The sequence below is a fragment of the Alternaria infectoria genome (genome assembly GCF_024043175.1).
Source record: "Alternaria infectoria strain BMP 0036 chromosome Unknown scaffold_1, whole genome shotgun sequence".
Taxonomy (NCBI): Eukaryota; Fungi; Ascomycota; class Dothideomycetes; order Pleosporales; family Pleosporaceae; genus Alternaria; species Alternaria infectoria.
The window spans coordinates 1,024,867-1,038,609 of NW_026250690.1; the positions used below are offsets into that span (position 1 = coordinate 1,024,867).

The window sequence follows — 13,743 nt, forward strand, 5'->3', positions numbered from 1 at the left end:
GTCTTTTCGCTGCCCATATCGATAGAGAAAGTACCGATGTTGGGATACTCGGTAAAGGCGCGGTCGGGCTGCAGCTTCTTCTTTGCACCATTTCTATCCGCTTTGGGTTCTGCTTTCGCACACTGACCGATGCAGAGGCCCGAATCGGACTGGCTGTATATACGAGTCTGACACCGACCCCGAAATACATCAGCCTGACAGCAACGACTCCAGATCCTCTCGAATGTTGGTGTTTGCACGAAAAGCCGAAGTCGAGAACGCCACAGGAAAGTTGGGTCAGCCCTGAGTGAGCATTTGTATGCAAGTTAGTAGGTAGTAGTGTAGTTCGATAGTACGAATGAAAGGGATTACTTGACCAAGAAAACATTGCCTCACCAAATCCTTTCGCGCGTCTGTGATCATTGTCGAGTTTCAACACCGCGTCCTAAGCTATACGACATCTTGCATTCGCAATGACTGCCCACCGCGAGACTTCACAGGGCAATGGAGAGCCAATCGCCGTTATTGGAAGCGGCATGCGCTTCCCTGGCTCTTCGAACAATTCGTCCAAACTCTGGGAGCTTCTGCTCAATCCGCGAGATCTTCTCAAGCGCATCCCGGAGGATCGTTTCAACATCGATAACTTCTACCATCCGGACCCGAACCACCACGCGACGACGGATGTTCGGGAGTCGTACTTTCTCGAGGAGGATCACCGTCACTTCGACGCGGGGTTCTTTAATATAAAGCCCGTCGAAGTAGCCGCCATTGATCCACAGCAGCGCCTGCTGATGGAGGTGGTCTACGAATCGCTGGAGGCGGCGGGAATACCGCTGGAATCATTGATCGGCTCTCGTACCGGGGTCTACGTTGGACTGATGTGTGCCGACTACCACGACCATTTGCACAAAGACGTCGACACCTTGCCAACCTATGCTCCGACAGGAACGGCTCGAAGTATCATGTCAAACCGCATTTCGTACTTTTTCGACTGGCATGGCCCCTGTATGACCATCGATACCGCGTGCTCTTCCAGCCTGGTCGCGGTCCACCAAGCAGTCCAGCTGCTGAGAAGCGGCGACTCGGACGTTGCGGTCGCGGCGGGAGTTAACATGATCCTTGGATCCGGGCAGTACATTGCCGAGAGCTCGCTACACATGTTGTCGGCCGATAGTCGGTCCCGCATGTGGGATGCTGATGCTAGCGGGTATGCGCGTGGTGAGGGTGTAGCTTCTGTGATCTTGAAGCGTCTCAGCACCGCACTCGCCGACGGCGACAAGATCGAGTGCATCATTCGAGAGAGTGGAGTTAACCAGGATGGTCGAACGAAAGGTATCACCATGCCAAGTGCCTCTGCACAGATGGATCTCATCGAGCAGACTTACAAGAAGGCTGGGCTGGATCCAAAAGACCCCAATCAGCGCTGTCAGTACTTCGAGGCGCACGGAACCGGAACTGCGGCTGGCGATCCAAAAGAAGCTGAGGCTATCAGCAAAGCCTTCTTCCACCCTGGCGATAGCACGTCCCATAAGGGCGATCCACTCTACGTTGGCTCCATCAAGACCGTCATTGGTCATACGGAGGGTACTGCGGGATTGGCTGGTCTTCTCAAAGCCTCTCTCGCAGTACAGCACGGCGTCATACCACCCAATCTGCTGTTCAACAAACTTCATCCCGCTGTGGAGCCGTTCTACACAAACCTCGAGATTGCGACACGCTCCAAACCATGGCCAAATCTCGCGGATGGTATTCGCCGTGCCAGTGTCAACAGCTTCGGCTTCGGAGGTACGAACGCGCATGTCATCATCGAGAACTTTCTGCCTTCCACAGGCACCCCTACACCGGACAGTACGACTCTGTCCACTCCACTGTTCTCACCCTTCAACTTCTCAGCTGCATCTAGCAGTGCATTACGAGGAGTCTTGTCTTACTACTCGAAATACCTTCAATCTCATCCTGCTGTTGATCTCGGCAATCTTTCCTACACCTTGTATGCACGAAGATCTCATCATGCAATCCGAGCCAGCATATCGGCAAAGTCGGCGGATGACCTCCAAGCCAAGATTGACGACTTACTGGCGGCATCGTCGGAAGGAGGTACTGGCTCCAGTTTTGGTACCCGTGCCAAAGAGCTGCCGCGGCCAGTACAGATCCTGGGCGTGTTCACTGGCCAGGGTGCACAGTGGCCGACTATGGGCAAAGGCTTGATGAAGAGTCCGTATATCAGGGCAATAGTCGAAGACCTGGATCGTGAACTGCAGCGTCTTCCTGAGCCACACAGACCAAGTTGGACACTTGCGGAGCAGCTCACCTGCGATGCGTCTGAGTCTCGCGTCGCAGAAGCTGCATATGCACAGCCGCTCACAACCACAATCGAGATTATCTTGTACGATCTTCTCCGCAGCGCAGGCGTCAGCTTTCATGCGATCATCGGCCATTCCTCAGGCGAGATTGCCGCAGCTTACGCCAAAGGGTTCATCACCCGAGCAGAGGCGGTCAAGATCGCGTACTACCGGGGTTACTATTCGACCATGTGTCCATCCGACAAGCCTGGAGCCATGATGGCCGCTGGCGCATCTGCAGAGGACGCGAACGAGCTTTGCGAACTGCCTATGTTCAAGGGTCGTTTCTGCGTCGCTGCATACAACTCGCCTACAGCCGTCACGCTTTCTGGCGATAGCGATGCTATCGAGCAGGCGAGGGAGATTCTCCAAGACGAGGGGAAATTTGCAAGAGTCTTGAAGGTTGACAAAGCGTATCACTCGTCTCACATGGAGAAGGTGGCAGCTGGTTTCCTCGAGGGCCTGAAGGGCTGCAACATCCGACCTCAACATGACACGCCGGAAGGTCCTTCGTGGTTCTCCAGCACGTATGAGAATACGGAGATGCGCGGCGATATGCAAGGTGATTGCGATCTCTCTGGCTCATACTGGGTGAATAACCTGCTCCGGCCTGTTCTCTTCTCCCAGGCCGTACAGTCTGCTGCCACTGCCAAAGAAGGCCAATTCGACTTCGCTATCGAAGTTGGCCCACATGCAGCGTTGAAGGGACCAGTATTAGAGACGCTTCGTACCCACAGTGATGCGGAAGCAGTGCCGTATGTGGGCTTGCTGCACCGTGGGAAAGACGATATCGTTACGTTCAGCAACGCCCTTGGCGACTTGTGGTCTCGGTTCTCTCCTTCTCCAATCGACTTCCATACAATGGACCTATCGACATCCGGTGCACTCAGCCGAGATCTCTTGAAAGACCTTCCCACATACCATTGGGAGCACGACAGACTCTACTGGCACAAATCTCGGATGTCTAGAGCTGTAGCCAGCGCCAAGAACCCTCACAATCCGTTACTCGGCGCGAGAACGACAGATGTGACCGAGAACGAGATTCGCTGGAGGAATCTGCTTAAGCTCAGTGAGATGCCTTGGGTCCGGGGCCATCAGCTTCAGGGTCAGGTCATCTATCCAGCAACAGCTTACATCGCCACCGCCGTGGAGGCAGCTAAATCGCTGTCGCCAGACGAAAACATTGCTGTGATCGAGATACAGGACTTCAGCCTCGGTAAACCGCTAGTCTTTGGGGATAGCGATGCCGGCATCGAGACACTCTTCACGCTGCACAACATCGCCAAGGAAGAAGGTAACAAGAGTTACGTCGCTTCCTTCTCGTACCATGCGTCGAACAATGCAGAAGTAGAACTCCTGTCCACGCATGCGACTGGTAAAATCCGAGTGACGACTGGAGAAGCGCATCCCCGATGGCTGCCGTCTCGAAAAAGTGATCCTCCGAATCTCACCAGCGTCTCAGAAGACCGGTTTTATTCTTCTCTGGAGCCCATTGGCTACAGCTATAGCGGCGACTTCCGGACGCTCTCTTCCATCGAGAGAAGACTCGACTACTCTTCTTCGACCATCTCAGTGCCTGCACAGGATGATGAGCCAGTGCAGATGCTCTTACACCCGGCTATGCTGGACACGGCGCTGCAGGGCATCTTCTTGGCGTATTGCTTCCCGGGTGATGGCAGTCTTCAACAGCTGCATGTTCCCACTGGGATCAAAAGCTTCCGCGTCAATGTCGGTTTGTGCGAGCAGCATCTCGGGGCAGAAAGCAAGAGCGTAAACTCGTGCGCGCACCTGACTGAGAACCCGATGACTTCCAAGCAACTCCGCGGCGACGTCGACATCTATACCCACGAGGGCGCCGGCCTGGTTCAGATGGAGGGTATTCAAGTCGTCGCTTTTGCTGAGCCCACCGCGGATATGGACAAGAAGTTCTTCACCGAGCACATCTGGGCGCCGCTCAACCCAGATTGCGAGTTGGCCATGGGCGGTTTCAGGTCCACGGCTGAGGACTACGAGTTCGCTGAGGTCATGGAAAGGGTCGTTCTCGATTACATGAGGAACATCACCAGCACCTTCCCCAAGGACGTCAGACAAACCATGAACCTCGAGTGGCATTTTGAGTGCATGTTCGAGTTCTACCACCACGTCATTTCTACCACCGGAACAAGACCATACTCTCAGAGCAGATGGCTGGATGACACTGCAGACGACATCGCGGCCTTGAAAGTCAAGTATGTTATACTCCTTCCTCCTCTCGTGACAAAGCGCACCTTCTTTTTCGGCTTTCTTTCTTGCTTCTACCTCCTTCGCTCTTCGATCAGGAATGCTGACTTGAATCTCGCGCAGATGGGCACACAGGACGGAGCTCCAGCTAGCCCGCGCAGTAGGTGACAACCTTCCGGCCGTTCTCAGAGGCGAGACAACAATTCTCGAGCACATGACCAAGGACGGTCTCCTGGATCGCTTCTACGAGGTCGGTATGGGCCTGCGAGAGTGGTCTCTCTTCCTCGGCCAGACCGTGAAGCAGATTGTGCATCGATACGGCCGCATGAAGGTACTGGAGATCGGTGCTGGTACAGGTGGAGCTACCAAGGTGATCATGAAAGAGATCGGCCGCTCCTTCGCCTCCTACACCTATACCGACATCTCTTCGGGTTTCTTCGAGACTGCACAACAGGTATTCTCTGCCGTGAGCGACAAGATGATATTCAAGACTCTGGACTGCGAGAAAGACGTCGTGGCACAAGGGTACGAAGAACATTCGTACGACATGGTCGTGGCCTCTCTGGTCCTCCACGCGACGACTGATCTACGCCGCACTCTGAGGAATGCACGCCAGCTCATGAAGCCTGGAGGCTACCTAGTCATGCAAGAGATCACCAACAATGACGTGAGCCGTACCGGTTTCATGATGTCTGCCACCACAGGTTGGTGGCTAGGTCAGAACGACGGGAGAATGCTGTCGCCTGGTGTATCGACGCTCGAATGGCACCAGTTGCTCCTTGAATGCGGCTTTTCGGGCATTGACACGGCCACCCCCGAGATCGATGTATTTCCTTCAACGCTGACTGTCTGGGTTACACAAGCTGTCGATGACCGCGTCTCGCTGCTCCGCGAGCCACTTTCCTCCTTCAGCACCTACAAGCCAGTTGACGAAGAGGAATGGGACCTAGTGATCATCGGTGGTCAGACGTTGGGTACCAGCCAGCTCATTAGCCAAATCGTTCGGCTAATCCAGCCGTTTGGCGTGAAGCATGCCGTCTATCGGACACTTGGTGATATGACAGGCTCCGCCACGACGACACCTAACAGCGCGATTCTTTGCCTAGCGGAATTGGATGAGCCCATCTTCCGCTCCCTGTCAGAACAGGCGCTCAAGGGAATACAGCGACTATTCGAGACCCAAGGAACCGTCCTCTGGGTAACACAGGGTTGCAGGTCGGATGAGCCGTATATGAACATGTCGATCGGTCTCATACGAACCGTGCTGCTCGAAATCCCCGACCTAGTTGCGCAAGTGCTCGATCTGGAAAGCGGCACCAAGCCCGATCCTCGACAACTTCTGGAGACACTCATACGCCTGCGCTATGGCACCACATGGGAGAAGAACGGTAGCATCGACAAGATGCTGTGGACACAAGAGCATGAGCTCGCTCTTGAGAACGGACAGTTCATGGTTGCGCGCGTTCATCACGAAAACGTCATCAACGACCGGTACAACGCATCCAAGCGAACCATATACCATGCCATCGACCCGCAGACCACGCCGGTCAATCTCTCGCTCGATTCTACCAAGCCGGCTCTGGTTCATAATAGTTCTCTCCAGACCAGGATGTCCATGTCGAATCGGCAGGGTGTTGTCGAAGATGCTTCGGATGTGGTGATCAAGGTTGCCTACTCGCTCTTGGCGCCTGTGCTTACGGCTCCTCTTCAGCCGACCTATCTGGTCTTGGGTACGAACATGGCCACGGCCAAATCTGTCGTCTCCATTACGCCGACCAATGGCTCGCATGCCTTAGTCCATCCAGAAGACGTGGTAGAGGTTGAAGTGCCTGCGGGTAGCGAATCTCAATTCCTCTCCCAGCTGGACAATTTGCTGCGTGTCGAGAACCTGCTTTCTGTGTGTCGGAGAGACTCTACACTCCTCATCCATGAGCCATCTCCAGAACTAGCGTCCAGCGTCATCGAGGCTGCATCTCTCATCAACGTGACCGTCTTCTTCACCACTTCCGCCACACCAGTCGCTGATGGCGCGTGGATCAGCATTGATTCTTACGCTCAAAAGCGCGAGGTTCGGTCTTTGCTGCCCTCTGCTGTCGCAATGTTTGTGAACGGCTCCAAGGATGCCCAACAGAGGCAGTTGGGCGAGATGATCGCTTCCGCTCTACCCGACTCCTGCCTTCGGACGACGCTCGCAGGGATACAAGCACTGCAGCATGCTCGTGGCTTTGCCATACAGGATCTCCGCCCAAGACTCCACAGGGTTGTGCAGTGGGCAATGAGGGACACGCTCCTGTCGAAGCCTCTGAGCTCCAACTTGGCCCCTATAACATTGGAACAGCTGGTTGGTGGGTCCGAAATCGAGACTGCCACTCCAGCCGTCTTGGACTGGAACAGCGCCTGCCCGGTTCCAGTGCAGATTTCCACGGTCGACGGCCTCGTCCACTTCAAGAGCGACAAGACATATGTCATGTTTGGACTAACCAGCGACTTGGCGCAGTCCACCTGCACTTGGATGGCATCGCACGGAGCGCGGAACATAGTGCTCACGAGTCGCTCACCGAAGATGGATGCCAGATGGCTGGAGAGCATGAAGCAAGACGGGGTGAGGGTTGAAGTCTTTGCGAACGACATTACTGACAAGGCTGCGCTCTCGTCGCTTGTTGACCACATCCGTCAGAACTTCCCGCCCATCGCAGGTATCGCTCATGGAGCCATGGTTCTCGACGACGTCTCATTCTCAGAGATGCCGCTCGAGAAGATGACCAAGGTGCTAAGGCCCAAGCTTTGCGGAGCCATCTTTTTGGACGAGCTCTTCCGTGGAGGCGCGGATGCGCTGGATTTCTTCGTCTTTTTCTCCTCGGCTGTCACCATTGCCGGCAATCGCGGGCAAGCAGCATACAGCGCCGCCAACTCCTTCATGACGGCGCTCGCGAACAAGCGTCGCAGCCAAGGCCTAGCGGCATCTATCTTCCACATCGGCGCTGTTATGGGTGTAGGATACATCAACCGCAATCATGGGTTCTTGGGCAGCGTGCACGAGGCTTCTTTCAAGGTCGGCTTCTTGCTGCTATCCGAGAGGGAATTCCACCTCTGCTTTGGCGAGGCCGTCTTAGCATCCCATCCGCTCTCTGGGCGAAATCCCGAGGTCATGACAGCATTGAGAACGTCTGGACTCGACGATGTGATGATCCGTTGGCCCAGGTTCCCTCGTTTCCAGCACTGCCTTCAAAACGACCAAGTGGGTGACAGCAAGAGCACCAAACGGGCGGCTGACGCGTCGATCAAGAGCCGACTGGTCGAAGCAGCTACAGAGGAGGAGATTCGCGATATCGTGCAAGGTAAGCGTGTATATCCTGGCGATGCACTGCAGCGCAAGACTGACAATCCCTAGATGGCTTCATCCGTAAGCTGCGCGTTATACTCCAGATTCCAGACGACAAAGAGGCGTCCCAGATTCTTACATCACGAATTGATGATCTCGGCGTCGACTCTTTGGTCGCTGTAGAGATTCGTTCCTGGTTCTTGAAGGAGCTCCAGACCGAAGTGCCTGTGTTCATGATCTTATCCGGCGGTCTGGTTCAAGAACTTCTCGATCACGCAGTGGCCAACACGCCAGCTCGCCAAACTCCAGACCAAGGCGACACCTCTCCTGGCCCCGAAGTGATGCTTCCGGATGCGACGCCATTGCCGATCCCCGATGCCACTGATCCATCTCCATCAAGAACCCCACAGACAAGCACAGACTCGTCCAGCCCAAGCCACTTGAGCGATGATGACTTGGATAAGCAGGAGTCATCGTCCGCCACCTCTGGCTCGGTCGCAGACTCCAATGAGGTGACCAAGCCAAGCTTTGACAAGATACTCCCCATTTCACCAGGCCAGTCCCGGTTCTGGTTCCAGAAACACCTGATGGAAGACCAAACGACGGCGAACAGCACTATATGTGTGGCGGTCAACGGTACTATCAGACTAGGCAATCTGGAAAGCGCCGTCCAGAAGGTGGCAGCACGGCACGAGTCTTTCCGGACTTCTTTCTTCGTGGATGAGAATCAGAGACCTGTGCAGGGCATTTCCGAAACTTCGCGTTTGCGCCTCGAGACTGTGCCTCTCGCTGATGAAGCGGGCGTGGCACGCGAATTGGAGAGACTCAAGAACCACGTCTATGATATCGAGCATGGCGACTGCATGCGCATTGTGCATCTCAGCTTGACACCAACGAAGAGCTATCTTCTCCTTGGATCCCACCACATTATTATGGATGGCATCAGTCTGGAGGTCCTCCTCGACGACCTACAGAAAGCCTACAACGGCCAAGAACTGAACGTTGAGCCAGCGTATCAGTATTCGTCCTACTCGGAGAAACTGCGCGGGGACTTGGCATCGGGGGTAATGCAAGGTGAGATAGAGTACTGGCGGTCCGAGTTCGCAGCACCGCCGTCGCCGCTCCCACTTCTTCCATTCTCGGCGGCCAAGAATCGCGTCCCGTTGGCCGCATACGCGCACAACTCGGTGAGTCGCGTCATTGACATGCAGCTCTCATCGCAGATCCAAGACGCATGTCGCGAGCGGAAGGCAAATCTATTCCACTTCCACCTGGGCGTGTTTGAGGTCCTCCTATTCAAGCTGTTCGGCAACAGTGATGTTTGCATTGGTATGGCCGACGCCAACCGCTGGGACGACCGAGTCGCGAAGAGCATCGGCATGTACCTGAACTTGCTGCCGCTCAGGTTCCATTTGGAGAATCAGCACTCATTCGAGGAGGTGCTGAAAGACACGCGCAAGAAGGCTTATCGAGCAATGTCCCGCTCGAGGCTGCCATTCGATGTTTTGCTCGACAACGTGAGCTGCGAGAGGTCGACAGCAATCAGTCCTCTCTTCCAAGCATTCATCAACTATCGCCAGGGTGTGAGTGAGAAGCGACGCTTTGACAGTGCAGAGGCTGAAGTGAAGTCAATTGATCTTCCGGGGTCCGGTTACGACGTGTCTCTGGACATCATCGAGAATCCAGGGGGCGAAACTCGGGTCACTCTATTGGTGCAGCGCGGTTTGTACTCTGAAAGCGATGCATCCCAGCTTCTGGACATGTACTTCGCCTTGTTGAACGACCTTTCTCGGTCTTGCGGAATGGCCTTGCAGGACGTGTCCTTGTTCTCAAGTCAGGATGTCAGCACTGCGATCGAGTTTGGAAAAGGTAAGTCGGCTGTCTACACATTTAACATAGACCCGGAGCGCTAACAACGTCTTGCAGGTCCAGTAATGATTTCCAAGTGGCCGGAGACTTTGGCGCATCGTATCGACGAGATGATCGCCGAGCACCCGGACGAAACCTCAGTCAAAGACTGCAACGGCGCGTCGTGGACATACCAACAGCTTGATCAACATGTCGGAAGGATATCATCCGCACTTCTCAAGGCAGGCACGAATCCAGGATCGGTTGTGGCGGTCTTCCAGGAGCCGTCGCCCCACTTTGTGTTTTCCTTGCTTGCCATTCTACGAGTTGGCGCTGTCTACGTTCCCTTGGACTGCAACATCCCACCAGCGAGGCTCCGCGTCATGATGGAAGAGTCTAAGTGCTCTGCGCTGCTTGTCAACACCACGACGGCTCCTCAGACCGAGAGCATGGAACTCTCGCCATCCGTGGCTGTTCTGGATGTCCTCCTTCTCCAAAATGGGACATCAAGCCTTCCTCCGGTCTCCGCCCGAGCGAGCGAGCCGGCAGCTATACTGTTCACCAGTGGAACCTCGGGAATTCCCAAAGGCGTGATGTTGTCACACGGTAGCTTGCGTAACCACGTAGAAGCCTTGGTGCACACGCATGGGTTTGGACGTGAGACGGTCTTGCAGCAGAGCTCCGTGGGTTTCGACATGTCTCTGAACCAGATCTTCATGGCGCTCGCCAATGGAGGTACTCTCGTCATCGTTCCGGAAGTCCTCCGCAAAGATCCTGTAGCCGTGGCCAACATCGTGCTGGAAGAGAAGATCACGTACACCAGCGCAACCCCGTCGGAATATCTCGCCTGGCTCAGGCACGGCGCGGCTAGCCTTTTTCAAAGCACGCACTGGGCATATGCCACGGCAGGTGGTGAGAAGTTCTTGCCTGAGCTCCTGCAAAGCTTCCGTAAGCTCGGTGCCCGCTTCGAACACGAATTCCACTACTTCAACGCTTACGGCCCGACCGAATGCGCCATGTCGTCAAGCGAGCTGGATCTGAGCTTGCTGAACCACAATGATGGCCTTGTCCCAGCCGGTAGGACCCTTCCAAACTACGGTGTCTACATCGTGGATCAAGATTTGAGCGTCTTGCCGATCGGCTGGTCCGGAGAAGTCTGCATCGCGGGCGCAGGCGTTGCCATGGGTTATATCAACAGCAGTGATGAGTCGCAGAGCAAGTTCCTGCACGACCCTATGCCGTCTTCGGTGGCTACACAGAACGGGTGGACTAGAATGTACCGAACTGGAGATAAGGGCGTCCTCAGATCAGATGGTTCCTTGGAAATCATCGGTCGCATCGATGGAGACACGCAGATCAAACTCAGAGGCCTGCGTATCGAACTGCAAGATATAGAACAGTCCATACTGGACGCGGCCAAAGGACGTGTAAAGATGGTGGCAGTAACGCCTCGGGGTGACCCTGCACTGTTGATTGCACATGCGGTGCTGTCGCCTTCGGACAACTCGGTGGAGAGCGAGATCCAATTCCTAGGCAACCTCGCCGCATCGCTGGACCTGCCGCAGTATATGCGGCCCGCGGCCATTATCGCCGTTTCCTCGATGCCACTAAATGCAGCCGGAAAAGTGGACAGAAGAGCCCTCCGAGGACTCGCTATTCCAAGCACTGTGCGGGGATCGGAATCGACAGAGGAGCTGACAGAGATGGAATCCAAGCTGGTCCAGGTCTGGCTAGACACACTGCCGGAGCAGATGCAGGAGGTGCATCGTATCGACGCCAGTTCTGACTTTTTCCACGTTGGTGGCAACTCCATGCTGCTCATCGAGCTGCGGCAGCTCATCAACAAGACTTTCAAAGCCAGCCTTCCCCTATTGAAGCTCTTTGAGAACAGCACACTGGGCGCCATGGCAACCATGATGCAGGATGCATCTTCAGATGCTGACAAGCCGATCGACTGGGAGGCTGAAACTGCGATCCCCAGTGACATTCTGGAAGGGAGCACACACCAACCTACGGGAGTAGCAATGCAGAACCACACGTCTCCCAAGACTGTGGTAATCAGCGGCGCGACAGGCCTCCTGGGCAGCTCTCTGCTCCGACTGCTAGTTCAGGCCCCCGATGTTGGCAAGATACATTGCATTGCCATTCGCGACATCAGCAAGTTGGCCGAGTTTGCAAGCTGCTCCAAGGTCGTACTGCACAAGGGTGATCTTTCTCTTCCGCGCTGCGGACTAACGGAAGCGGAGGCCAAGTCGATTTCAGCCTCAGCAGACGCCATCATCCACAACGGTGCAGACGTGTCGTTCCTCAAGACATACCAGTCTCTCAGGAGCGCCAATGTTTCCTCTACAAAGGAACTCGTGCGACTCGCATCTACTCGTCGGATTCCGCTCCATTTCGTCTCGACTGCTACGGCAGGCAAGTTCAACAAGTCCGAGACGCTAGCTCCAGAGTCGCTCGCCCGCTTCCCACCTCATTCAGACGGTGGCGCAGGGTTAGCTAACGGCTATGCGGCTTCCAAGTGGGTCAGCGAGATTTTCCTGGAAAAGGCGAGCCAGCAGATCGGCCTGCCAGTGTTCATCCACCGGCCCTCAGCCATCATGGGCGATGATGCAGCTGAGGACATCATGTCCAATCTCCTCGAATATGGATCCCTGATCAAGGCGCTGCCCGACTTGAGCCGCTGGACAGGCTATGTAGATCTTGTCTCTCTCGAGAACGTCACCGAGGGCATCGCTGGTTCGGTCTTGCAGGCGACTGCAGGTGCTGACAGCAACTCGCGAGTCGAGTATCTGCACCACGCAGGCGACCAGATCATCCCCGTACAGAGCATTCGGGAGCTGTTGAGCGGCGAGGCGGGTAGTGGGCTGGAATCGTTGCCTATAGGCGAGTGGGTGGATGGTGCGGTTCGGAGTGGTATGAATCCTCTGGTGGGCGAGTTCCTGCGCGACGCCGATGCGCATGGTGGACTGCAGGTCGGACAGAAGCTGTTGCTGAGCAAAGAGAACTAGATGCTGCTTGTGGTGATAGTTATGGGAGATACTTGACTTTGTTACTCACTCGGGAGCACATATCAGGGAGCTAGGATAGGCGTTGTGGAATTGCTTAGGTTAGGAGGACTTTGGTGATATCCGGCATAGTTTGGGGAGTGGGTACAAGGTAGAGATGTCATCAATATTTTTTCGTGCGCATACCTACTCTATGGAATCTGAGGCAGTTCCGGATGAGAACACGATGCGCGTTAGTCGTTGACGCGTGCTCGGCGCGTCTGGAGATTTGGAGTTCAAGAAGCGGCGCTGGTGGCGCACGGGCCGGGTTGACGCAATCACATTTCCAGCCGATGCTCATGACCTCAGCATCTAGCTTTCACCTTGCCCTGCGTCCTCAAACTTCAAGTCGCACCACACAATGTTGCTTCATAGGGCAACTGTATTGGTCGCAAGCGCAGCAACAGCACGTTCATATCAGTAAAACCTCATCGCTATACCGAAGATGCTGATTGACATAGCTTCTTCTTTCGTTGCGTCATCATCTATTTCACTGCACTTCGCGACTGTCCTATCATCTGGTCAAATTGACATCTCGATTATGTTTACTGCAATACCTAGAGGAAGTGGCATTATCGTGTGGGTTGTCATATCGTGGAGTAACTGGTGGACGCCCTCGGATTACAGTCGCTAGGATCTACATTCGCGATCTTAGCTCTTCACGATAACCCAAACTCTGAGGATTGCGATCTCTCTCATTGATGAGGAGTACCTTTGCGTATGTGGTGGTTATGTATTTCGGGAGTCATGAGTGGCTCGTCTCGCTCTGCGTCATCGCAGTACCACACGATAACCCAAATTTGACACTGAATACGGTGCATGGCTAGGCCAAGAAACTTATCTCCTACTGACGACTATCCAAAGTGGGCAATCTTTGTCATGGCAACATTCCTTCGACATTCATTGTCACTGGTCATGAAAACCCACGGGTCGCGCTGCCTGATCAATCATGAATTGGTTGCGACTCTTTCACTAATTGCTGTAT

General features: G+C 54.8%; 1 protein-coding gene across 1 annotated transcript; it reads left to right on the forward strand.

The window, feature by feature from the left end:
- Positions 1–452: 452 nt before the first annotated feature.
- On the forward strand, positions 453–12,722 carry J4E92_000389 (putative Hybrid PKS-NRPS biosynthetic cluster; the record flags this gene model as incomplete). Its single annotated transcript, XM_051491806.1, has 4 exons — positions 453–4,549; positions 4,665–7,879; positions 7,933–9,732; positions 9,790–12,722. The coding sequence occupies 4 exons, from the start codon at positions 453–455 to the stop codon at positions 12,720–12,722; spliced, it is 12,045 nt and encodes a 4,014-aa protein (XP_051357318.1).
- Between the last annotated feature and the right edge of the window lie 1,021 nt (positions 12,723–13,743).